Consider the following 26,538-nt stretch of genomic DNA (forward strand, 5'->3'; position numbering starts at 1 on the left):
TTCATATCACCAGGGCAAGTCTCCAGCTGTCTGGAGAGTCCCCCAGTCACACCTTCATGTCCTCCTCACCGTCTCACTTCCTCCATCCTCCAAAGGCCCATTTGCTCCCTTTAGAAATGAAAATGAACCCGTCACTGATCACTTCTTTATGGTGCTGCTCACCAATATATCCACCAGGGGGAGCAGCCCAGAGTGGAAAGTTTACTCCAAAACCAACATGGGGACTGTGGAAGAAGTATTGATCATGTAGCTCTTGCACAAGAGAGGAAACAGAGGCAGCGCTGTAGGAGCCGGTGGTCGGTGAGGCAGTTAAATATATTGCGACTGGAGGATGGAGGATTTCATGCCATTGTTTCATCTTCTTCGTCGCATCGTAACAGCAACATTCCCCCCATGGATTACAGGGGTATTGCTCTGTTTGACCCGTATCTGTAAACTTTGTGGAAATCTGTAGAAATATGGAGGAAATATACACAGAACATGGACAGAAGGCTCCATTGAGCACAGGCCTTTGACTCTCCTGAGACTCCTGAGGATGAACCACTTGAGTCAAACTCAATCACACCAGTTGCAGTTCACAGCTACCTCTTCACACACTACACAATTCAATGCTCATATGTGATCCTCCGTAGAAGAAGAAGAAGAAGCCGGAAGAACTGGAAACCGATCCGAATTGGAAAGAATCCGTCAGAGAAACAAGGAAGCAGAGGGTGGAGTTTTGACAAAGGTGGTCAATAAAAACACTAGTTTCTTATCATGAGAAGCAAATCTCAAGTCCCCACCTGCTCCGCCTCTTCATGTGTCCAGGCGGGATGTGCACCTTTAGTTTCGCGAGGATGTGTTCCTGATACTTAATTGTTTCTCATGAGATGTTTTTCATCACCATGCTTGTTGTGTTTTCCCCTTGTTTTGATGTCGCCTCTTCGTTTTATCATGTGAGACTTCTTTTAAAAAGAGATCATTATTCTGAAGGCATGGCGGCTCACATTGTTTTCGTGGTAGAAACCCTGTACAAAGTCTGCTTTGTACATCAAAATTGGCCAGAAAATCGGTCAGTGTATGTCCATCTTTGATCAGACTGTGATATCAGTCTCCCGTTTTATTCTTGGTTTTATTTTTGGGATTATTATTGACATGCAACTGTCCGTTCCACCCCGCCTGCACGCTCCTCTTCACTAGCTGCTCCTGAACTCCAGTGGATCCTTGCGTTGGACCTCTGACTACAGGAGAAGACAGACGTCCACTCTCCTCTCACTCGTCTGTCACTTTGTTTTCACCTTAAACGGCCAATGAAGGAGTGACTTCTGCTGAATTTGTCTATGACTTATTGATGTTTGTGGGGCGCTGCAGACAGAAGGGGGGGAGTGGCGGGGGAGAGACGATGAAAGAATGTGAGGATGAGGCACCTGGAGTGGAGCAAGTGAGGAAGAAGAGAGGGAAGACGAGGAGCGCGCGAGAGAGGGGTGTTTCCCTGAGGCGTGGATGCGTTTGTGTGAATTAATCTCTGACACACACACACACACCCTCTCGCTCTCTCTCTCTCTCTCGCTCGCTCGCTCTCGCGCATCCAGTCAGCTCGCGCAGCACAAAGCTCACACACACTCCGCCGCACACGCCTCCTCTGCTGCGTCGGGAAGATTCAGACTGGAACTGAAGGACACACACTCAGGTAAGACCTCTACGTTGCTACTTCATGAGCGGTAAACAAACAGCAGTGCTTCCAGTCTGAGGATGCAGAGTTCAGCTGTGAACGGAGTCAACAAAACTTTCAGATGACCCCAAGTCATCATTCAGTTTTGACGGCAACACTGTGTGACAGACGAAAACTTTCCGTGCCTCACAGGGTCCTAGTCTTTAAACCTGAGAGGACAGGCGCGACACGCTCATCAGAGGGAGGAACACAAGGTGTTTCACGTGGTTCAAACTCACGGCTCGAGGGCCAAATCCGGCCCGCCAGGCCATTTGAGTGAGGAATGGATCAGCATGAAATGGAATTTGTAGTGCGACCAAAACCAGGGTGGCCCGACTTGTGTGGCGTCCTGACTCACAAATACAAGCCTCACCGTTCGACCGGCTGTTTTCAAGCTAGCGGAGGTTATTAATGTCCCAACTGGTCAGAATTGATGCAGGTGGGTGGTATAGTGAGCCTTCAATAATTACAAAAGAGAATGTTTTGTGTGACGACAACAAACAGTCTTAACAGGAGTGAAAGACTCAGGCAGAGGTGAGCCAAGTCAGAGCACGGCTGTGTTTTTGACCTTCACCGTGTTTGGACACGGCGTGAGGACACGATGTGAGAGACAGGCATGAATGGAGGCTTTGTGAGTGTCAGTTTGTTGGAAGGCTGGTGGTGCGCGTCTCCAAGCGAGGTCTAGTGAGAGGCGAAAGGTACACTCGGACGCCAGAAAGTCGCTGAGTTGTCGATACCTGCAGGAATCAACACGCACAAAGATTCTGCCCACAAATGTTGCTCCAGTAACTTCTGTGATGTTTCCGAACAAGGTGCGACTTGTGTACATATTCATAACACATAGTTTGTCATGTTCTGAAGAACGTTTTTTTCACACTGGCCGATTTTTCTGTCACCCCACCATGACGTCCATGAGAGACGTCTCGCAAGCGGCACAACAAAGAAACACAAGTATCATAGAAATAGAAGTCACATCATCATCATATCAAAATATTCAGAGAGACAAGACAGGAACCTGTGCTTGCAGAACTGAAGTGTCAGTGCAGCCTGGACACCTTGACACCACTGGAGGATGGATCAGGAGCAGATGAGTGATATTTCCCACTATGAAAGCTCCTATTTTTACTGTTATCAGTGCGATAGAGTCCTCCTTTGCTTCCTTGTTTCTCGGTCAGCTCGCTCCTACACTGGTTTGATGTCATGTCAGGAGCAATCGATACAAATGAATTGGCAATTTTTCCTTCTACATGATGCGTTTTCTGTTGTTGTAACTCATAATCCAAAAACACGAAGTGTGTTTGGTGCGAGCATAGCTTGCACTAACTTGCTTAGCGAGTTGCTTTCCAATTTGGTGGAAATATAACTTGGCTATTTGTGTTTTATTCATGAACCTTATTTTTTTACAAGGAAAATATTTGAATAATTTATCATTATTTCAAATGATAATTATTCGATCTGTTTTCTTTATGGCAATTTTTCAACTGAATCATTTATGCTGCTTTTTCTCCCCTCAGCTGCAGGGTTTTAACGTTTATAAAAGGTTTTGTAAACCTATTTTTTGTTTGCCAATTTTTGAATCATGATACATTGTGTTTTATTTTAATCGCTCTTATTTACATCATCTATAGTTTTAATCTGAGGTTTTTGTTTTTGAGTCGTATTTGGTGTCCCATTGCTCTGAACCTTCAGTGGAGGTTTGACGTGTTTGAAAACGTGTTGAAAAGTTCTTTATGACATGATATGATTTTCTAAGTGGATTTTACCAACGGGGCCTTTATTTCTGTTTCCTTTATGGTCAGACAGTAAAGTTGATGAAAAACACCAGCGACTCTACGAGCAGTTCTACTTTCTATCTTTAATCCCGCGTCCCAGATCAGATTGGATTTGGTGATTACATTTCCCAGATTTCAATCCCAAAAACATTAATGTACCTCTGTCCAATTATGGTCCCCAACAACCCTTCTAACTTGGGATTATACTGGTGGATTAAAGATGATCTTTTCATTTCAGTAAAGTATTTGTGTTGTACCTGCAGAGATTTTGCCCAGACCTCATGCACCCACGCTAACACACGCTAGCACACGCGAGCACACGCGCGCCACAGTTCCAATTCACTTAAACTGGTATAAGCCGAAACAACCAAAGTGCACTTCATAAATTAACTTCCTGCTAATGCTGAGTAGTTGCACTCAAATTGAAATGTTTTTTCAAAGCAGCATGGAAGAGAAATGCCCTCTTGAGCGCCCCCTGCAGGCGCAGCATCTAATTACACTGTGGAAAAAGGACACGTTGTTCACTTAACTTAAGAGTGTGGGTTTCTCTACCTCCACTCTGGCTTAGGAACACAGAAGTGGTGAAGTAGTAGGCGATCTGTACCTCCTGCAGCAGAATACAGATCCATAGAGACCAAAACCCACGTGGTGATGCAGAACCAGGGATCGATTCCAGCCATCACATGATGAAACACACAAAAGCCTACGTCCTGATCATGCTCCAAACCTGTCCCTGCATGTCACGACTTTTTTTTTTTTTTTTAAGCCGCACCGCGTCACCAGGAAGGGGGCGCCAGCGCGGACGCTTGACATGAGCCATTTACGCCCAAGTTGAAATAGATATTTGGGATAATTTGAGAGCATGATGAGAGTGTGAAAGCGCAATTACACTGTCAAGTCCAAGGTTTGACATGTGTGAGTGTGTGTGAGGAGGTGTGTGTGTGTGTGTGTGTCGGGGTCTCTGCCACCCCAGTCGAAGCGCAGAGTACATTATGGCTGTTTGGGCACATTAAGGGGCATTAGCTGGAGGAGCGAGGCTGAATAATGCATGGACGTTATTTATGAGTGGAGCGCATATGTCCTCGCTCACACACACACGCTCACAATGTCCTTTTCAATCAAACCGTTGCACTCTTAAATTCTGTCATACAGCAACGTTCGCAAAATATATTTATCTACAAGGTGTGTGTGTGTGACACATCTTCAAACACCAAGGAGCTGACTCATCCTCCAGTTGAGAATCCATTAACATTTCTGACAACTCAAGTGAAACTTCCAGCGAAACTCTACGTACTTTGGCGCTATTACGCAATGACAAATCTCTCCGTTGCTAATCATCGGTTGAGTGTGTTTTGTGTGTTCATGTCGGCAAATTTCAGCCCTTAGCTACGTTAGCTTGTGACCATTGTCCCGTTGTGTTCGCCTAGCTTCAGTTTGCTAACAAGACAAATAATGAATGGCTTATTTAAACCTATATTAGCACTTTTATCCAGCTGTTCATCCAAAAATAACTTAAGCTCTGTTAGCATTTAGCTTCATTGCCTTACAAAATTGTCTATTTGGAATCGATCTTCTCAATAGATGTTAAGTTATTTTGGCATTTGACAGTGTCAGTCACCAAAGACGTCAGCAATGTTAGCATTATATAGCAAAGAGTGACTTCATCGTTGGCCGCTCAGTGTTAGCTACAATCAAAGTTCAACTCCACTACTGTGTTTTTGCAGTTCAAATGGATTAGAGCTTGTCAGTATGCTAATTGGTAACGCTTGTAGCTTTGTTGCTATGGTTGCACGCCACCACTTGAGCAAGAATACTCTACTGCACTTCAGCTACATTAGCCTTCTGCTACCGACCATTTACTTTCTGAACTTCAGTCAGATAACGGAGCCTGAATTCATGGCGGCTGCATTAACATGTTAGCAACAAAGTTATTGCTGACTACATCAGAAACATTCATGCTCATGCTTAGAGGAAGAAGAGGCTGTGACTTAAGCACCTTTAAACGGCCTGTATTATTGTTGCTATGACCTTCGCAGTAACTGAATTCGTATTTAAGCTGCTTATGCATGAACCCACTTCATATTCTCCCCAAAATCTCAAAGTCCAGCAGGCAGCGTTCTGCTTCAAAGCCTTGGTCTGTGGAAACGTGCGTCAACACTGGCAGATAAACCAGCCTTACTTCCGTTGCGCTGTTTGCCGGAGTGATTCATGAGCGTGTTCTGTGGAGGTCAGTGTCAACTCTGTTTGTGAAACCCGCTGATCACAGTTCATCAACCTGCGGACCGCTCAACCTGCCGGGGTGAAGGTTCACACAGAGTCCAGATTATCAAGGGACGCACACACAAGGTCGCAGGGAAGCGCAAGCCCAGTCGAGCTACAGGCTCCCGTGCTATCAGCTCATTTAGCCGCTCCTGGTCTCCCAATATATAACTGACAGAACAAAGCCGATCTTTCCTTTCCGTTGTCTGCAAGCACATACAGAACTGGCACGTGTACTGCGTCGTCCCCCCAAAGAGATTTTTCGTCGCTTTAAATGAGCTCATCATTGAACGACAGGGATGCAACACCGCAGGTGCTTTGAAAAACTTAATTCAGAGAAACTCTATGATCAATTCTTGAAAACATTAAAGCAGTGGAACTGCTTCAGTCCCCCCTCGAGTGCCACCCTGCCAGCTAGCGCACATCAGCTCACTCGCCCTCTGGTCGCCTGCCAATTAAAATCAATCAACCCAATCTCCGGAATATCGACTCGCCCGACACGACAGCAAAGTCATGACTCTGGCGCGCTCCCAAAATTTAAGATTACAATATCAAAGCCTGTGGAGGTCACACCATAGTGGATGCAGCTACAGATTCATCAGGGTGACCGAGGAGGGCTCCAGATGAGATGGGTGGGATGTAGGGCGGGAGGTGAGGTACAGAGGTGGAGCGAGAGAGGGAGCACCGTGCGCACGCTCAGGGCTACGTCACCTCAACTTGTGGAAGGTGAACATCGAAAAGAGGGGTGTCAAACTGGCCCTCAAAGGGCCTCAGTGGGTGCATGGCACATTCTCCTTCCTCACCTATCTACTCATGCCTTCATGTCTTCATCCATCATGGACCTCACTGTTGTCCTCCCCATCTTCATCTGCATCATTCTCTGTCCAGCAGTGTCTCTCTCCTCCTCCTGCCTGACCTCTAGTCACTTCCAATGACAACTTTAGCATCTTCATCTTTGACTCTCTGACACATCTCTTTAACATCATTGCAGTGACAGCTACTGTCACTTTTTCACTTGCTTCATCTTTGTCTATCTGAGAGATCGTAAACGACACCTCTTTGGTGATGTTCCTCAGGGCGTCATGAGGATCTCAGCGCCTCTTCCCCTGATGACCCACAGTCCCCTCACAATCCAGGGTCCGCAGCTGTCAAGCTAAGACATCAGACTAACCATCCATCCTGGTCTCCAACTGTCACTGCTGAAACACCACACCAACTGTGACATCATCGACTCCCTCTCAACACCCACTTTCATAATCATCTCCCCCCGGAGTTGACTGCTGGTGGTTGCCAAGGTAACTAGCCATCAGGGGTCCAAACACACCTGATGATGTAGGAGTTCCAAACAAAAACACTGCCCGGCCCTCAACTGTTGTTTTCCAGTTTGTAACCCAGAAACAGCTCAGAACCCGACTAATATTTGGGCTCAGTGGTCCGTGACGATATTGACCAGACACGACTCGCCCACCCCCATCTGTCTACTGCCCTCGATCCAGACCCCTGTTAGCCACTCTCGCTCTCTGCATATGACCTAGCGTTCACCCAAAAAAACAAGTCACAGCCGATGACCTTGAACGAGCCAAACCCAAACCCGCCTCATCTCCTCTCCCCTCTGACGCCACTTATACACAATCTGCATCTGAGTGTTCCAGTTCTCCGGGGTCAGCTGGTGTCAGGTCCAACGCTCTCACTGTCAGGACAAGCTGTCACTGTGGGAGAGTCCACATATGTGCAGCCAGTATGGCATGTGGAGGGGGTGAACACACCAGGCAGATTAGTGGCGTGTGCTACAGTACTCAGTTACAACTACAAGTGAATTAAACCTTCCCTGAAGTGGCAGGAAACTACTGCTGGGTCTGAGAATTTGCCTTGAATTTAGCTGGACTCAGAACTGCCAAGTGCCAAGAGAGAGTTGTTTCTATGTGCAGGCAAACTCTTGACACTTGTCAAGCTAGCACTAGAGAAGCAGTGATTCGGATTAACCAAGTAATTTGAGGAACCCGGAGTGTTTTCTGTTGGGCCCAAATGTCCTCGTGCTCCCTGCTGTGCTCCACCAGCCAGTGTGCATCAGTGGAGTCGTCTGAACTTGCTTCTAAGTGTGTGGATACCAACTTTCCTTGGTGAGGATCCGGCTGCTCTAGTATCAGTCAGACGACTCAGAAAAGAAGCCGCTCCAGGATATGGTAACTTCACATATGGGCGTGGCGTGACACTAGCAGCCACTGGCTTATACCCCTCACTAGTGCTTCGCCAAATCATTGTGGGACAAAGATGACTGTGAGTTCAAGCTGGTCGATGTTTCTTATTGGGAAAAAAGGTCCTGCTGTTCAGGTTGGAAAGTAGACCCTTCCAAAGGTGAGGTTGAGGAGTGGAGGATGTATGAGGTTGGACTGTGAAGACAGAGCTGAGCCCAACCACCTGCGATCAGTTTGGTGGGGACCGAAGGTTCCGAGTTTCCTGCACAGGGTGTCTGGACTCCTCATAGGCATTGGGGAGCCAACTGGGTGAGGCTCAAACCAGAGAGAAGCCTTGGTGTGGCTCCTGCATGAAGAAGCTTACGAGGTGAGGTGGTCCAGGCCTGAGATCATCCCAGAGTTGAGGTTTCTGGAGAGAGGAGAGTCCGGGCCTCTCCTCGGGTAACTGGAGGGATAGAAACTGAGGTAGAGGTGAGAGCGATTGGCGACGGGGGTGCTGGTCCACCCTTGTTTGAGTGAATGTCATCAGAACATCCTCCTGAATAAGGAAGACCATGGTTTCCTCTGAACTTGTTTATCTAAACCGTCTTGGAGAGATTTCGGACGATTGTCGTCGGAGAATGTGCAGACGAATCCCCGTCTCTCTTTCACCTCTTCATGTCCAAATGGCGTGATCTGGGCCTTGTGCCAGGTCTGTCACACACACACACACACTTGTGCCAGCAGCGATGCCGGAGCACCAAATGCTCTTTTTAATTAGAGCAACATTTACTCTCACAGTAAACAGTCTGTTATGTTTTCGTCTCTGACACTTCCAACTTTTTCAATGAACACACGTGCATGAATCCGCCCCCCAAAACACACACACATCTTTGATACGGTTGACCCAGATCTGGGAGCCTGCGCCGCACAAAGATGCTGGAGGGTGTGTGGGGGGGAGGGGGTTAATATGAGTGCATCGGATGAGGGGGGAAAGAGAGAGAGTGACTGTGTCGACAGTTTTTTTTTCTTTGCAAACCCAGTGGGGGGCCGATGTGTGAAGGATGGACTGAAGAAGGTCAGTGAGATGTGAACACATGACAATCGCGCTGGATCAGGTGTGGGCAGATTGAAGGTATTAAGGAACCTGAAAGGTCATGATATTTGCAGGAATGAAATCTGCTGTATCCTGAAAAGTCCAGACAACGTTTCTATCCAATTGGAAAGTGTTTTTGCCAACAAATCCACTGAAACTGCAGCTTTAGCTTGACGCTCGGTTCACTGCCAGAATTCCACCGTCAGAACTTTTCTTGCCCCCTCAGTCTTTAGCGTTGGTACCTGGTGCAGACTGGCCGAAACCTCACAGATGGTGGGAGAAGCTCCTCGACTTCTTTCATCTTATCTTTGTTTGACATTCGCGCCTGCTGCCAAGTTGAGCTTTAAAGGCTCTCGTGAACGGGAGAGAGGTCGACGCGTGGAAATGTTTTTCAGACTGGTTTTGTGAAATGGAAAACAGCCGAGGTCAGCACGAACTGGGAGCGTAACCGTCTGCAGATCATCAGTTTGATTACACAACAGCGCAACAGGACCTCATCTCAAGTGGGAGCAGAAGGGAACAGCATGGGTTTCACTCGCATGGAGGCGACACCAGGCAGTTAGGAACGCAACTCTAGCAGTGAGAAAGAGAACGTCACAATCACATCACATCAGTCCCTCCAGGAGGTTCATGACGGGTAATAAGGACCTTTGCAAAAAGGTTGTCAAAACTAGTGTCACTTTAATAATTAAATGTCGATGCTACATAAAAACTAAGGCTACAATAAGTCTATCCATAGTAGTTTCCAGGCTGACAGCGTGTAGTGAGCACTTCTTTTGTTACGGAGCTCCTCACAAGGACGTTTGGCTGAGTGGAGTCTGAGTGGTGAAGGTGGGGAATGTTTGTGTGTGTGTGACCGGAGTTGTTCAGCAACTCATTAAAACAGTAACTGTTGATTCTGTTGAACTGTTCCATATCAAATAGCATGGAGAGAGATGGATCTCACAGTCAGCCATGTTTGTTTACGTCTGCACCTTAGAGTGTTCGGGTGACGCTGCACTAGTGAGTTCCGCTTTTTCGTTCCGTCTATTCTATACTTCAGACATGGAAATTTGGACATTTATGAATGGATTCAGAATCGTTCATGTCCGAATCGCGACCCTTGGTGGCAATATTTGTGGGCAAATGTGAGCGTTTAGTGTTGCACATGACTGCGTTTGTGAGCGCCATCCAGAGGATAGATGCCACCATCCATTCACTGTTGCCATCTGTCATTATTTCTTTGGTTACCTTAGTTCTCCTCTAGAGGTGGCTCATACTTCAGATGGAACTTTGATGGTTGGTAGGTTGAATTTGTGTAAACACCAGCCAGTGGTTTGGCTGCTCATTTCCCAGATGGATGGTCCCCAGGACAGGGTCTTCAGTCAAATCTCACATTAATGTCAGACCTCAGCGCATCTGATGAGTGTTCCTACAGTCGAGAAGAATCTTCTTATGACTCATCCTCTCACTTTAATGGAGGATCCAATGCAGCTGTCCACAGCTGCTCTGGTTCTCCAGAGACCGCACCCCTGAACACAAACAGAAGTGATGCAATAAAGTCGATTAGCTGCAGTTCACCTGAACGTGAATGGAGTTGAATCCAGCACCTCCAGTCGGGTCAGAGGAGGCACGAATACAGCCAAGTAAAATTAGGAACGGAGCGGCGGGAGCTAGTGGAGGAATGTTTTTATCAGACGCCTGCAGACCCTCTGATGTGACAAGCTTGGTGTTCCACCATGCCGCCCCCAACCAGCGACAATCTTTCTCGGTGCTGAACACACACCCCCTCCTGCAGCGCGCACACACTCCCTGCGTCCGGATAATCCCCCCCACCCCTGAAATACCATCGCTGTGCTCACAGATATTTCCTCACAAAAGCTGCTCCCATACAGACCAGCGAGCAAAGTCGCCACGGATGCAGATGAGAGTTTAAGAAGATCCCCCAACCGTCCTCCCCCCAGCGTCCCCCGCCGCTTGTGATTGTCAATACGGGGAATTCACACATCATTGACGATGTTGTTGTTTTTGCCTCCTCGTCTAATGAGCATCACAAGCGGGCCCTCCATGACTCATGTGAGCCTCATTGAGCAAGGGGTGGAGGCTAACTCGGGTGATCTCAGGTTGGCCCTCGCAGATGACTGATGACAGACAAGACCAGAAAATCATGGTGCTGTGTCGTTTACCTCCGTTGGATCGGGGTAGTTTCTCAGCCACACACAGCTCATCTTGATTCTGTTTCTGGACTGTATGTATTATTTTGGGATGAAGCTTGCAACTGTTTCCACGGGTCCCAGTTTCATAATTCATCAATCATTATGGAGTCTACGTTTAAAATCCAGACACCAGTCAAACCACGAATCGAGTTTCTTTGGAGACTTTTATATCCCTGCTGTGCTCTCGAACATGGAGGCGTGTCACCTTCTCCTCCATCTTTCCCGGAGGCTCAGGTTCAGCTCCAGGTCTCTCAGAAGACGCGCAGCCCTTGAAAGAAAGATCCAATACACCAATACTGTAGTTTGGTGAAACTCCTCCATGCAGTGCAAAATCTGTGATGTCTTTTTACATGTAGAAGGGAGAGAAATCTGCAAGGTGCCGAGTCGGCAAAAAGTGACTGCGATATTGAGGGGGATTACTGTAAATAGCTTCTAAGTCCCAGACATCTACTCGGGTTTTCCACCCATGAAAATGCCACAAATGTTCAGGACACTTCAAACTTCAAAGAGTCCTGGTAATCCAGACGGTTTATGACTGAAACATGACAATAATCCGAGGTTTTTGTGTCCAATCGTTGGCAAAAATTGTGATTTGTTTGTTGTCGAGTAGCACATCAAGTCTGCACGAGAATCAAGTGAAACTGTGATGATAACACCCAACTGTAAATGTTCCTCAACCTCCAACTCACACTTCTCCAAGTTTGCAGAATCAGGTTTCATGGTTGGAGGTGAAGGTCTGATGGTGTTTTATTTATGAGCAGCGGAGAGGGCGCTGCAGGGCGCCTTCGAAGGCTGACTCCTGAAATGACTGAGAGAGAGAGAGAGAGCAGAGGTGAGGAAGGGTGAGGAAGTGTTGCAGCTAATGAGAAAGTCTCCAGGGATGTGAGGATCCAGGTCTGTTATGGTTGGGACTTGACCTCACCTTGACCTTGGACCCACTCTGAAAATGGGGTGGAGATAGTAGAGCAAGAGTCTGGGGGCCATTTGTGGCCCGCCGGTTGCAGTTCGGCGGTCTGCCACTAGTTGTCCAATTAGAGTATGGGTCCAAAACAAGATAGTTAGATTAAAGGGTATCAGTAAATTCCAATGGAAATCATGAGCTTAATCCCTGAAGCCAAAGCTGTTAGAAGCTGAATTTGTGCCAGGGTTTGCGTGTCAACCCAAACAAACCTGATAGTCTTCTTCACTTGCCTCCATTTAACACTGAAGTTGACTCAAAAACAACTGCATTTCTAACACAAGTACCTCACTGTTATTCCATGGTAGAGGTGGAGGAGTATGAGCTATGAAGACCCCTCACGTCCTCTGGTGTGCAGTCCAGGGTCACCAAGACTTTGCCTCTCGTGGCCCCCCAGTCGAGTTTGAGACCCCTGTACTGGACTGTAGAGGCAGCACTCCTGCACTCAATCGATTCATATGTGGTGTCAAGTTTGGGTCACTGGTGACACCACCCTGATCGTCTTCCTGTCTGCTGTCTCACAGTCCAAGCCTCCAGTCAGGTTCCGCTCCATCATCAACAGAGCAGGGGCCGTGGCCAGGTATGTCACACCTGGGTGGATGGAGGAGAGAAGCTGAAGGAAGCTGAGCCAAACAGGAAAGTGGTGCCCTCTATGGAGGGTTTCCAACCTGCTCTCTATGGACGGGGCGGGTTTAGCCGTGAGTGTTTAAAGGGTTAACACATGACATGAGGTTGCAACATCAGTGACGACAGTGTCACCAGGCGAGGGGAAGCCACAGTCAGTCGGGGGAGAAGGGAGGATAGGGCGGGGTCGGGGGGGTCGCCGTCGAGCTCCCTGTAGGGGCAATTATCTGTCTGAAGCGGTGCACCAGAGAACGAGTCCTCTGAACGGCCTGACACTAATTAATAAGCATCATCAGAGCCACCATCATCGTCTACTTCAGTCGCAAAAACACCAGACACCATGTTTGAACAACGTATCCAGACCAGATCTTGGGATGACGATGCAACTCACCGCTGAGTTTGTTTGCTCCATGAGGTTCTGTGAGTGTTTCCTCCGCTTCTCACCCCAAGTATTAAGGATGGACCCCATGACCTTGACACGGGTCATTTAGAACACTTGTTTTACTCTCAGTGTCTCTAAATCAGAGGCAAGGAAGTAACATTTTGCTCATTTTTTGTTTAACAGGAAGTGGAGTGCAGCCCCCCGCACCAGCAGAACCCCAGCCTACCACTAACAAGCCCCCGCCCCGCCCGTCTGAACCTTCATGAGTGTGCGTACGTAACCTCCTGCACCTGTGTGAGCGGCGCCATGCTGTGGACGGTTCTGCTCGCGCTGCTGGTGCTGCTGGTGCTGCAGACTCAACTGTCTGAGTGCTTTAGAGACTTACGCAGCGGGGGGTCCGCCGCCCCTCCTCACTCCCCCCTCTCCTCCTTCAATGGCACCCAGCAGCGCCTTCCTGGAGCAATCATCATCGGCGTGAGGAAGGGCGGGACCCGAGCTCTGCTGGAGATGCTCAATCTGCACCCGGACGTGGAGGTGGCCAAGGCCGAGGTGAGGAGGAAGAAAGAACTCGTCGTCTGACCGCAGGGACGCACACACTGACCCTACATCGCTGTGGGACTGGGGTCGTTTTATATTTATATTACTCAGTATCTGACTTTCACTGAATGATTTTCGTTGTTGATGGAAACATCATTTTACTTTTTCTTTCAACTTTTTGCTTATGTAGATATTGTTCACAGAGCTCACAACCCATCTAACTACTTCACTCTATAATAAGTTTAGTTTTCTGTAAATTCTCCCTGGAAATAACTGAATAAATTCAGAAAATATAAATGAGTTATGTCATGGATGAGAAACTAACTATGATGCTACGTTATCTGTTATATATCGGAGTGATTTCTTTCGTTTATTGACTTCACCAACACGGCGGTGTTATCTGTGTTAACTCGCGCTCCCCAACTGTTGTTGCTGCTTTAATCTCCATGAGGGAGGGTTATGCTGCGAGGCAGTCGGCAGGAATGACGAGTATCTCTGGAATGACAGCGTCCTGGCGGCGACCCCACTTTTGTCGAAGTTGTTTCTTCAAGCTGTCGCCGAAATCTCGCCTCCAGTTCAGCGGAATAACAACCCCGATCTGAACAATATGCGAACTGGCGACGCTCTGCCTTCAGACCTTTGTATCCTCCCTTTATATCTGAAAATAATGTCCCATCCATGGGTTCTTTATGTTGCTGTTCACCACTGTATCCACCGGGGGGCAGCCCCAGTCAAACGTTTATGATAACAATAAACTCCAATACAAACATGGGAACTATGGAACAAGTATTGATCGTATACCTCTTGCACAAAAGACGAAACAGAGGCACACTAGAGCTACGTAGTAGTAACAGCAACATGGTTTCCAGTGGTACTGCTCCAAGCTTTGTGGAAACGTGCAGAAACACAGGGTAAAGCGACACAGAGAACGAACAGAAGACTCTGTTTGGATCCGAATTTGTATGGAACTTCAAGCATAAATGGACTTTTAGACTTTACGTACCGCAATAGCTGTGAGTATGTAAACTGCTTATTTGGGTAACCCAGCTGTGTAACCTGTCACAGAAAGACTAGAGAAATTCAGTCAGTTGTTGCGAGCCTGCCTAGCCTATTTTTGCGAACTTGACAGTCTAACAGCCACATGATGGTCCGAAGACATGTTTGCCTTTTTTTACTGGGTGCTGTGACCAGTCTCTACAAGAATGTGTGTTTGTGATAATCGAACCTGTTTACCAGTTTAGTGCCCGACCCTAAAAGACCCATCATCAAGCAACTCCCTTCAACATTGTGGTTCTCCACTTTCAGGTTCACTTCTTCAACGTGGAGGAACACTACCGTCGTGGTCTACCATGGTACCGGTCTCAGATGCCCTACAGCCTTCCTTCCCAGCTGACCATCGAGAAAACCCCTGGTTACTTCGCGTCACCTCTCGCCCCTGCTCGGATCTGGGAGATGAACCCCTCTGTTCGCCTGTTGCTCATCGTCCGTGACCCGGCTGAGAGGCTGGTGTCTGACTACACGCAAGTCCTTCACAACCGCCTGACACGCCACAAGCCCTATCAGCCTCTGGAGGAGCTGCTGCTCCACAAAGGTCAGATCGATCCAGGGTATAAAGCCCTGCAGAGGAGCTTGTACCATCTGCACCTGGCTCGCTGGCTGGACGTCTTCCCGCTGGAGCAGATTCACGTGGTGGACGGCGATGCCCTTATCCGGGACCCTTTTCCGGAGCTGAGAAAAGCAGAGAAGTTCCTGAACCTGGCACCCCGGATTAACCCAAGCAACTTCTACTACAACACAACAAAGGGATTCTACTGCCTGATGTCAGCTGGACACGACAAGTGCCTGGACGAATCGAAGGGCCGCCCACATGCGCCCCTGAGCATCCAGGCCTTCAGGAAGCTTTGCCTCTACTTCAGAAAGGCTAATCAGTTGTTCTTTGAGATGGTGGGGAGGTCGTTCTCCTGGTGCTGATGGCTTCAGGCAGGTAGGATACATGGATACAGCTCAGGTACACAAGGTCGTAAAGGCTCCTCGCGCTGTGGCCGACACAAACTTTACCATGACGATGCCTCCATGGGTGAACTCTCCTCAACACCAGTGCCATAAATCCTGTGGCGGGACTGACTGCGGTCTGGTGAGGCCGCGAAGCTGACACGAAACCTTGCACTAGAATTCTCTGAACCTTTGCATTTTTAGACTGGCAGACTTCTAGTTAGAATTCTGGAACATGAGTAGTACTTTGTTTTTACACCCAACACTTGTGTACAGCTCTTATGTTTCTTTTTAATAAACTGATTTTAATAAACGTGATAAAATCTCCCAAAAAGGTCTCAGCGTGTGAGGCTCTTCGGGGCCGATGTCGGTCCCACACTGAATTACTCCCTTGGGGGGAGGAAATCTGTTGGCGTTGGGATGGTGGTTAGTGTTGCTACACAGTGACCCCGTCTGTGTACATTCCTGCATGTTCGCTTCTATACACCGGCACTCCAGTTTCTTCCCACAGTCCCAAAACACAAAGACTCTCAAGTCCATGTGTGTGCCTTGTGATTGGCTGTCAGAAGTAGCTCAGCGACCCCATAGGGCAGATGTCTCAAACTGATCCACGAAAGGGCTGCAGTGGTTGCAGGTTTTTAGAAGAAACCTGCAAACCTTCTAAAAGTGTCAGAGTCAGTTGATTGTCAGCCTGGTGCTGCTTGTTTCGGCTGACACCTGGTTGGTTAACCAATGTGTGCTAGCTGGGTTGGGACAAAAACCTGCACCCTCTGAGCCTTACATCCTTTGAGGACCGGATTGAGACCGCTGCTATAATGGAATACGATGGATGAATGAAGGTCATCTGGCCAACCATGCGGCTCTTTCCCCATTTTCATGCGACTCTTCACCAAATGAGCCGCCGAACTGGCTGCGGTTTTGGTGAAGTTCCTGTTGAGTTTATTGTTTATACAGGAAAAAAGTAAGAGTTGTTCTGGCAAAATTTCTAAATTTTGGTCAAAGACTTGGACATTAACTTTGAAACATAAACAATAAATCTCGCCGCACATTCTATACTGCCGCAAAGTCACGTGACCAGCTGTTTAGGTGAGCCTTACATATTTGTAGGATGAGGCTCTTTTTTTAGCAACATAGTAAAGCACTATGACTCTTTGCCTCTGACTGGTTGGCCTCCCCTGGTCTAAAGTGTGTGCAACGCTTCACCCCAGGACGGAGGTGAAGCGTTCACTTGACTACCTTCAATATGTAAGGCCTTCAGAGTGAGAATGGGATGTCCATACGAAGTACTGTATCACAAACCCATCCTCACTCACATGTTGTCATAATATGATGTCGGGAATGAGGACTTTTGCGTCCTATGCTGACGCTAAAGGATGGAATAAAAAATGTTTTCCGTAAAGTGCCAGGCAGAGGGTATGGACCATGGAGTGTGTGAGGACATCATAGGTAGGCGGAAGGGTGAGGTGCGGGGAAGACATTCATTCAAAATCCAATGGATTTGCTAAATCCATTGAGACTACAAGGCAACACTGAAGGTTGCCTTTGGTGTCAGTAGAGGACGCTAAAGTCCACTTTCCCAACATCATTATATCACACCATGGGAGCGAAGGGTTGGGAGTGTAAGGCCGGCAGCTTACAGCACATGCATTGATACAAGTGCATTAATCTCAGGTTGCCCCAAAAAATGCCACCTTGAGAGTTGGTCTGGTTCGCAAACTTCTGCGCCACCTGGAATGACACCAAGGTTTTCTTCATCCATGGTCTATGGTCACTTATTTGGGACTCAAAACAAGAGTTGGAGATTCACTCACTCATGCTGACGTCATATCAAGATGAAATATTGGCATCTACTTTGAGTTTCCATTCCATCAGTAAAGCCGTTGGCGGATCATATAGGGGACCGTAACTCAGGAATTTCCTCGACACATCATCAAGCATTGACATTTCTTATCATGGTAAAGAACATCAAACGCTGACGTACAGCCACGCTAACAAGCCGCTCTGGAAGCTTCTCTCTCTTCAAACAGATGAAGACATCTGCGTTATCTAACATGTTCTGTACATCTGCGATCAAAGGACGTCGAGATTGCTTTTCATCTTGGAGTTATTTATGTGAGGAAATCACCTTGCTGTTCGCTCCCCGGCAGTCGCACCTGCACGCCCACCAGGGTCGCCCCACTTTGGATCACAGGGAAGAAAGGCAGATGCGGCGTGTTGCGACGCGAGCGCAGGAAGTGCAAGAGTCGGAGTCAGAGATATAGAGTCTGCACGTGATTCCAGGCGTCAATCATTTGTTCATCCACTCACTCATTCATGCTCCTGCAGTCTCTTCCAACTGCCACCACCGATCAGAGGAGCTGACACCCACGGAGCCTAAACAGCTCTGTAATGTTGACGACTTTGAACCACATCTAAATGGAGCTTTTGCTTCTTTCGTGGAGCAGATTTCTGAACCTGACTTCAGCCTGAGTGATACCGCATCTAACCAATGGCTGCTCACCTGCTGGAGGCTGACCTCCTGGTGTCACCCTCCCGGTGCAGATCAGAAGAGAGCAGCAGCAGTTGCTTCTCTGAAGCCTCGCTGGTGTGTTCTCACCATGCTCGGTGTCATGTTTGATCTCAGGACTCTGGGCCTCTGAGCGATGATTCATAACCTGAGAGGAAGTTCCAACCGTGTGTTTGATGGAGAGACGAACCTGCAAACCGCTAGACCTCCACACGACTTGAAGAACTGAAGTCGACAGGAAGACGTTTCTTTTCTGTCCGTCTGTGAACCTTCATCTTTGGAAGTGAGTTACCAGCACCCACATGATCAAGCATCCACAGTAACGGAGAAGATGGGAGAACGAGAGAGTGCAGGACAGTAGAGTCACCGCCATGATGTGTGGAGATGGAGGTGAAGATGCTGAGGCTTTCATTGAGGCACAGGAGGAGATCAGAAATGAGTCTATCAGAGGGACATGTGGAGACGTTGAGGACAAGATTCGGTAGGACAGATGTTTGAGAAGAGGAGATACAGAGTTGGACCAGGAACGTTGGAGATGAGGTCCACAGTGAGGTTCATATTGAACCCTGATGACTGACCTCCAAAGCGTCAGTGATTCTCACCCGTCACTCACCTCTTCCGCAACTCCAGCATCGCAACAGAAGGTTGAGCAGTCCAGCGCCGATCAGTCAATAGTGGACAAGACTGCCCTCACTCGCCACAGCGAGGTACTACATACCACTACACACCACTTCCCCGACCGCGTTCTCTGTTTGTGAGTCTCGTAAAGCAGCCGAAACATGACGGCCACCCTAGGTATTGTATTATTATTATTTTTATTTATTATTATTATTATTATTATCTGCCCTTGTGTGCATACGTGTGACGTGCAGATATCAATTTTTAACTTTAAAGTGGTGTCGTGAGGGAGCAATAAACAGTTCTGTAGCGCCGACTGGTGGTGGAGTGTGATATAAAGCTTTGTTTTGGAAATAAGTCAAATGACAAAAAGAATACTAAAAAAATATTCTGATGAATCATATCGCAGAATAGACAGAGGAAAAAAAGTATTTTGGACTTGACTCCCGCAGAACCATCACGTGAAACCTGCACACATGCTTTAAGAAACATGCTATCACTTTGTTTTGAATTTGCTCAAACATCAGTTTGTCTACTTTGATTCCGATTCCATGTTATTTAAAAAACAAAAGGTAAGACATAGTGGGTTTCCAGCTGCAGACACTCCGGTTTCCTCCCACTCTGGGTAACATTGTGACAGAACTCCTTCCTGTGCTGCATGTATCAGGCCCAAATACATCTTAAATGTTGACATAATAATTTGACATGTCGGAAGGCTAACAGGTTAAACAAGTATGTTAAAAATATTCCTTCTAATGAACATGAACTAGCGGGAAGCATGTGACTGTGCGCAGCATCAGAAACCAACAGAGCAGCGCTGCTCCACAGGGGATCGCCCACAACGCAGCAAACACAATCAGGACTTTGATGTAAAAAACGTTCAATTTTAATACACTGTCATTGTGCAGTTCAAAATATTACAGTAAGTCAAAGGGGAAAAGCACCATCTTACATGTAGCTGTAATATGTCATCCAAAAAATAGCTCCTTAAAAACTTCCATTATAGCAAATATTGTAACCTCAAGGAAATAAGCACAAACAAGTATTTTTTGTTTCATATAAAAACAGTTTTAACAATTTTCTTTTCAGTACAAAACAAGAGTCCCGGGCCAATCAAACAAATTCACTGTTCCCCAGTCAAACGTCCTACAGTAAACGTACAAAAAGATTAAAGAGGGTTGCTGCTTCTACCAACGGGGAGGGAGGAACAACACAAATGCTAACAATCACTCCGGCTATCATATTAATAATAATAAAAAAAAGAACAAATGTGAACTCATGGTCCAATCAAAGCCCAAGCCCAGAAGTTTATGGTCAACACGGCATCTATGCAGTCTTCTGTTGGCCCTTCTTCCCAATGAGGGATTTGTGGATGTGGGGAATGACACCTGCGGAGAGGAGCCATGAATGACGCTGCTCGGACGTGAGTGTTCTGCCGCGAACTCACCTCCTCCAGCAATGGTCGCCTTGATGAGAGAGTCCAACTCTTCATCGCCTCGGATGGCCAGCTGCAAGTGACGGGGAGTGATGCGCTTCACCTTCAAGTCTTTGGATGCGTTTCCCGCCAACTCTAGTACCTGGGCGGAGCAGCGCGTGTTGAGTGCGCCCGACACTCCCGGCGGGAGAACATGATACTCACCTCAGCCGTGAGGTACTCCAGGATGGCGGCGCTGTACACCGCTGCCGTGGCTCCGACGCGGCCGTGGCTGGTTGTGCGGGTCTTCAAGTGCCTGTGGATACGACCCACCGGGAACTGATGGGGACTTGAGTTTAGAAAGACAACTCAGATCAGTCATACCAATGAGAATGACTCACCTGTAGCCCTGCTCTTTGGGAGCGTGACACCGCCTTCGCCTTGGCTTTGCCGCTGTCTTTTCCTGCCTTGCCTCCAGCCTGCCGAGATCAAGGAGCGAAAAAAGCTCAAAAAGAGCTTTGCTTTATCAGAAAGACGCACTTCATAACACATGTATAGCGCGACTACTTTCCCGCCGCTCACAAATAAACATGAAGGCGGCAGAAATAACGGTCACCGGAAACCAAAACCTTGGCATAACCTGTCAAATAATCCTGACGGTTGGTGAATGAAGAGAAGCAACACGACTGACGGCGGTCTCATACGTTACAGCCGCTGTAAACAAGCAAGCGGAAGGAAGCAGGAACATGCTTTCAGCGGAATAAACAATGACAGCCGCGATGAAAACAAACATTCAGCAATACTTAGGCCACATGACGTAAACAAACAGCAAAAGGCGTGATCCGGTTTAACAGTGTTCGCTTGCTAACGGCTGCTAATCCGTCCAAACGTTCAAGTCCCGCTATCATTTAAAGGGGCGCGTTCACATGAAAACGCGCGCACTGACCTCCGTGCAGGGTGTGTGCCATCAGTTACATACATATCGCGCGTGCACAACTCCACATTTGCGGAGCAACACATTTCCAGTGACAGTTAGTGGCGCCGCGGAGCTTCTTCGGCTACACTCGAATTCCCTGCTTAAATTCCACAACAGCACTTTCCGCAGAGCGCACGCGAGCCGGGAGAGTTTTTCTCCGGGTCCGGATCCACCCATCAAAGTCAACATAAAAGCACAAACCATGTTTTCCGCCTCGCCTTTGATTGCAGAACCGAACAGACAGCCGACAGCAAAGAAACAATAAACCCGTTCGCCCGTCGTGGGAGGCCACTCGTCCAATCAGAAGCCATGTTGTTCCTTCGAAACTCCGCGTCGACCAATCAGCGACGGAGTTACACACTCGCTCGCCCATCCCCCACCCCGGAGATCGTCGCGCTCAAGCTTTGCGCACGGAACCAACAAGTAGGCGGGACCGCGAGGACGGCGTGTCTTTGAAGACTTTCCTCCCAGAATGGCTCGTAATGACACGTTCTAGTCGGGAACCCGTGTTGGACTGTTGATTCATGCGGTCAGGAGCGGGTTGATGGGCGGTTAACGCCTCTAAAGCAGGCTCGGATGTGTCATAGGGTCAAGGCCGATGTCAAAGTGAATGCTGCACTCTGCTGGACGAAAGTGGACATGCACAATAATTAGATTAGAAATAACTTTACATCGGCTAAACCGAGGGTTTAATGGAGTGATGGTGTCGCTTCGCTGGCTTTGGTGTTCCCACTTGAGATCGAGGAGGTTTCTGCTCCCTCAGACCAGCAGAGGAAAATACACCATTTATTTAGTCTTCACTGAAATATTTCCTCAAACCATGTCTTCTAGAATAAAGCTCCTTTGTTGTGTTGAAACTGAATTACTGTCACCGACGGTTGGATCCCAAGTCTTCCACCCATCTTGGTGGTCCTCTCTTTCACCCAGGAAGCGCTTCATAGCATGGTGGGCAGCTTGACCTGGGGTCACTTTCATTGGACTCACTGGTTGTGCTCTGCAAGAGCTTCAGCTACCGTTTGACAAAGATGCTTTGTATAGTTTCACTGCTGGTGAACTACAAATGAAATACTCTGACAGCGATCAAGGGCCGCGATCGGCCCCCGGCCAGACTTTTAACATCATTTCAGCCGAGGATACCAGGTTCCTGTCCAGAGAGTCCTCCACCCTGTGGATGAACATGGGACCCTGTTTTAAAACCGTCACCATCATCAGTGGTGCTTGATGATCCAATAAGAATAAGAACAATTGCTTTGATGTCTCATCTCATCTGAATGATTCTGACACAACTTGAGGTTTTAACGACAACACAGGCGTTTGAACTTGAACGAAAGCTCGGTCACCTGAGTCGGAGTGACCACCACCAGCAAGGTTTCTCGGTCTTGCTCAAGGACACGCGACAGCCTGGGATTGAACCAGTGACCTTCCAAGCACCGATTGGTGATTTCATCTCCCGAACGACCTCAGAATCGGTCCAAAACTGATAATCAGGGTGGCGAAGTGTCAAGTCGCGCGGAGCCGCTGGTGAAAACGACTTTAGACTTTGACAGTGGAAGGTTTTAATAGCGACTGCTCTGCTGAGGCCTGTAAATATAACACGCAAGCCAACGTCATAGTTATAGGCGGGTCGTCGCGATGACGGGCAGGGGTGTCCGCCAACGGAAGCGCGGAAGCTCCTGTGACGCCGCGAAGGGCAGCTGTGCGGACCAATCAGAACTCGGGTTCCTGTGTCCGGTTTCCTCTGCGAGCGAGGCCGAGCAGAAGGGGTGGGCGTCAAAGACACGCAGAGAAACGGGCTGCTGGTGGCGAAGATGGCGGATGGGGACAGCGGTAGTGAGCGCGGTGGCAGCAGCGGCGGTGGAGGGGGAGGCGGCGGTGGCGGCGGCGGCTTCCAGCACTACCAGCGGGAGCCGGAGACCCAGGAGCTGGCGTCGAAGCGGCTGGACATTCAGAACAAGCGCTTCTACCTTGACGTGAAGCAGAACGCGAAAGGCCGGTTCATCAAAATCGCCGAGGTCGGCGCCGGGGGCTCCAAAAGTCGGCTGACTCTGTCCATGTCAGTGGCGGCGGAGTTCCGCGACTACCTGGGCGACTTCATCGAGCACTACGCCCAGCTGGGGCCCAGCACCCCGGAGCAGATCGCGCAGTCGTCCGGCGGAGATGACAGCGGGCCGCGGCGGGCCTTGAAGAGCGAGTTCCTGGTGCGCGAGAACCGCAAGTACTACCTCGACCTGAAGGAGAACCAGCGGGGCCGCTTCCTCCGGATCCGCCAGACCGTCAACCGAGGCCCCGGCTTCGGAGTCGGAGTGGGCGGGATCCCCGGCGCTGGCATGCAGGCCGGACAGACCATCGCGCTCCCGGCCCAGGGCTTGATAGAGTTCCGCGACGCTCTGGCCAAGTTGATAGACGACTACGGCGGAGACGAGGAGGAGCTGGCCGGCGGCGGCGGCGGGGCCGGCGGATACAGCGAGCTTCCGGAGGGAACCACGATCATGGTGGACTCCAAGCGCTTCTTCTTCGACGTCGGGTCCAACAAGTACGGAGTTTTCCTGCGGGTGAGCGAAGTGAAGCCCAGTTACAGAAACTCGATCACGATACCCTTCAAGGCTTGGAGCAAGTTCGGCGGAGCGTTCAGCCGCTACGCGGAGGAAATGAAAGAGATCCAGGAGCGGCACCGGGATAAGATGTACGAGCGGCGGGCCGGAGACGAGTCCGAGGGCGAGGACGTGGACGACGACTGACTTGTGTTCAGGTTGACAACATGATGCAAAGCTGGAGACGAACGGAGAAAGAAAGAGAGAGAGAGGAGCGATTATAACGTGCATGACGAATCGAACTTTTAACAATGATAAAACGGAGTATAAAAAAAGTATATTTGACTGAGAAATTACTGTCTATATAAGAGAATCGTGTTCTAAAGTTTAGGTGGATGTGATAGATAAGTGAGTGCGGACGGCAGTAGTCAGCTCCCGTATGAGATTTCCCATTGATTATAAATATATATATATATATAGATATATTATTGATTGTCTATTTGATAGCCTCACACATGTAGCCCAGCAAATGTTTGACAGAAGCTGAAGACACAGCAGTAGTTCCACTTCCTGGTGGCGACGGTTCACCTGGCGCTGACCCTGTAGTCTGGACCAGGTGAGGAGCCTGCACCGCTCCGCGTGTGTCCCGAACACGCGCCCAGAGCCGCAGCTATTGTGGAGCGTCTTTGGCGTGGCAGGACTTCCATTCAGCTCCAAAGAGTCCCGTGAGGTGATCTGTTACAAGCACATGACTCATTTGGATTCCTCGGATCATCCAAATGAGTCCATCTGACCTCCCCTGCCTCCCCCCTCCCACCTCTCGCCCCCCGGGCATCCCCCCTACCTCCTCCCCTCCTCCCGGTGCTCTGATAGCTGAAGTGCGCTGATGCCTGCTCACACGTGGCTTGTTGTGTCTCAGGGCCGGCATCGATATTTCGGGTATATCAGCATCACCTGTGCCTGCGCGTCACACTCTAGAGGTTCTGGGTGCAGCGGTGAGACGTCTGTGGCAACTGATGATGTCTCGCACGGCGAGCCTCTTCAGCACTACTGGTCATGATTTCGGGTTTGAGCTACCATCTCAAGGAAATTTGTGGACTTGTTTTGCGTGCGCCATTTGGATCCTTTACTCTTGAACTCACTGGCTGAACCCCAGTTCAGTCTGATTGTAAAGAAAATTAGGTGCTTTGGGGGAAACAAAAACCCACAGCAGGGTGCTTTATCTAAAGAAATATATATATAAATATGTATACTGGAAGAGTTTTACTTACTAAAAAATAAGTATAGATGAAATTATTTTTCAAAAGAGATTTATGAAGTCTCAGAAGCGAGGCGTTTATTAGATAACGCTGCCTAAAGTGGCTTATTTAAACACTAAACTTGGATGCAAACGTCCAGGACGATATTTCATACCTGCTTCTTTTCCTGACATTTCTGTTTTCCCAATGGAAATCTTTTTTTTTTCTTCTTTTTTTAAGAACAACACTCGGCACTCCAGTTCACTTTACCAGAGCATCAAAGTTGTCCCCTCATTTCAGTCCCTGTCTGTCACAGATCGGCGTTCCATCAGTTGCCATACGACTCGACGAAAGCGTCTCCAGTGCTCCTCTCGATGTTTCGTTTGCATGCCTGCTCTCGCTGCCTTGTGTTCTTTTCTTTGCTGGTTGCTGTATGTTGCTATTTATCCATATGCAGAGAGCAGAGTTCCAGTTTTATTTTGTATTTGCAAGTTTACTATAATTTAAAAGAAAAAAAAAGAAGCTCACAATGTTCCCGCTTTTCTTTCTTTCTTCGGGGGAATGTCACCTTCATGGTCCCGCCTCTTTCTTGGTGTGTAAACCTCTCGTTGAACTTCTCCACTCCTGACACAGCAGACTAATGCCATATGGAAACAAACACCTGGGAGCAATAGTTTTCTTTTCATTTGATATGAATATATATATATATAGATATGAAACTATTACACATGAGATTGAACTACATCCTTCTTCCTGTACTGTGTTACGTGAAATGGCAGCTGTTTTCAGTCGTGTGTGTTCTGCTGTAATATTCTACCAAGTTCCTTTCAACGAGAAATAAAAAAAAGGTTTTGCGCAGGACACGTCTCTCATTGGTTGCCTGCTCAAGGTCATCTGGAGGTCATCGCCGTCTGTTGGATGAAAACCTGAGGAGCGATGAGCAGCCTTTTTTAGAACTCTTGGTGGTTCAGGACACATTTCAAAACAATTCTTTAGCTTGTTATTGGTATTTGACCTATTTCAGAAAGTCATAATGTAGTCACTATGTGGGTTGAATTTAAGTTATTTAAGTTTATTTTGTTATAAATGTCTGACATTAGCTTATAGGCGACAGTTCATTTGGTTTCCATTTGATTCATATTTCTAATCTAATATTAAAACATTTTTAAAGTGCCTTTATTATTATTGGGTGTGATGTTAAAATGTATACTTAATATATTTTTTGGCTGACAAAACACGCACTACTTTATGGCTTAAATTTTTAGAGTACAGTTTTCATGATTTAAAAAGCACGTTACATTTTTTATGTGAAAATGAGAAATTATTTATTTTAAAAAAACAATTTATTTTAAATAAAATAGGTAAAATTGAATTAAAAAAGATTTCTCCCAATGAATGGCTATTTAAAAATTCAATGAAGGCATTTAGAAAAGACACTTTGGATTTTCAAAAAATAAACTCTTCTATCATTAAGTTATTATTGATCTAATTTTGTGGCCATTATGTACTAGAGACAAAATAAAACCTGAGTTGAATATTCTGTAGTACTTCAATGGCCTTTTTTTTTTTTTTTTTT

At 47.8% G+C, this 26,538-nt stretch overlaps 3 protein-coding genes across 5 annotated transcripts; 2 read left to right on the forward strand and 1 right to left on the reverse strand.

Annotated features, from left to right (window-relative positions):
* Positions 1–1,590: 1,590 nt before the first annotated feature.
* On the forward strand, positions 1,591–16,078 carry hs3st1l2 (heparan sulfate (glucosamine) 3-O-sulfotransferase 1-like 2). 2 transcript variants are annotated; one of them, XM_053871656.1, is made up of 4 exons: positions 1,610–1,669; positions 12,669–12,724; positions 13,334–13,699; positions 14,993–16,078. In XM_053871656.1, exons 3-4 carry the CDS (start codon positions 13,457–13,459, stop codon positions 15,656–15,658), a joined length of 909 nt encoding a protein of 302 aa, XP_053727631.1. In that variant the 5' UTR covers positions 1,610–1,669; positions 12,669–12,724; positions 13,334–13,456; the 3' UTR covers positions 15,659–16,078. The 2 variants fall into 2 exon arrangements, with proteins under 2 accessions (XP_053727630.1, XP_053727631.1); XM_053871655.1 differs by lacking the exon at positions 12,669–12,724 and having other exon boundaries at positions 1,591–1,669.
* A 3,609-nt stretch (positions 16,079–19,687) lies between these two features.
* LOC128762724 (histone H2A.V) lies at positions 19,688–23,501 on the reverse strand. Of its 2 annotated transcripts, none has more exons than XM_053871175.1 (5): positions 21,395–23,501; positions 20,619–20,696; positions 20,443–20,556; positions 20,251–20,380; positions 19,688–20,191 (listed from the first exon to the last, which is right to left on the reverse strand). In XM_053871175.1, the coding sequence occupies exons 1-5, from the start codon at positions 21,395–21,397 to the stop codon at positions 20,130–20,132; spliced, it is 387 nt and encodes a 128-aa protein (XP_053727150.1). In that variant the 5' UTR covers positions 21,398–23,501; the 3' UTR covers positions 19,688–20,129. The 2 variants fall into 2 exon arrangements, with proteins under 2 accessions (XP_053727150.1, XP_053727149.1); XM_053871174.1 differs by lacking the exon at positions 21,395–23,501 and adding an exon at positions 21,197–21,381.
* LOC128762723 (transcriptional activator protein Pur-beta) lies at positions 22,958–25,706 on the forward strand. The gene has a single exon (XM_053871173.1). The coding sequence runs from the start codon at positions 23,002–23,004 to the stop codon at positions 23,929–23,931; it is 930 nt and encodes a 309-aa protein (XP_053727148.1). The 5' UTR covers positions 22,958–23,001; the 3' UTR covers positions 23,932–25,706.
* The last annotated feature ends 832 nt before the right edge of the window (positions 25,707–26,538 follow it).

This window comes from Synchiropus splendidus, chromosome 7, assembly GCF_027744825.2.
Source record: "Synchiropus splendidus isolate RoL2022-P1 chromosome 7, RoL_Sspl_1.0, whole genome shotgun sequence".
NCBI lineage: Eukaryota > Metazoa > Chordata > Actinopteri > Syngnathiformes > Callionymidae > Synchiropus > Synchiropus splendidus.

Bases quoted from the DNA above. Each gene is read 5' to 3' on its own strand.
- hs3st1l2 (XM_053871655.1), top strand. From the start codon at position 13,457: ATGCTGTGGACGGTTCTGCTCGCGCTGCTGGTGCTGCTGGTGCTGCAG. The intron at 13,700-14,992 runs GTGAGGAGGAAG...CTCCACTTTCAG, and splicing joins TGGAGGTGGCCAAGGCCGAG to GTTCACTTCTTCAACGTGGA.
- LOC128762724 (XM_053871174.1), bottom strand. From the start codon at position 21,370: ATGGGTGGATCCGGACCCGGAGAAAAACTCTCCCGGCTCGCGTGCGCT. The intron at 20,381-20,442 runs GTGAGTATCATG...TGCTCCGCCCAG, and splicing joins TGGAGTACCTCACGGCTGAG to GTACTAGAGTTGGCGGGAAA. The intron at 20,192-20,250 runs GTGAGTTCGCGG...TCCTCTCCGCAG, and splicing joins GGCGACCATTGCTGGAGGAG to GTGTCATTCCCCACATCCAC.
- LOC128762723 (XM_053871173.1), top strand. From the start codon at position 23,002: ATGGCGGATGGGGACAGCGGTAGTGAGCGCGGTGGCAGCAGCGGCGGT.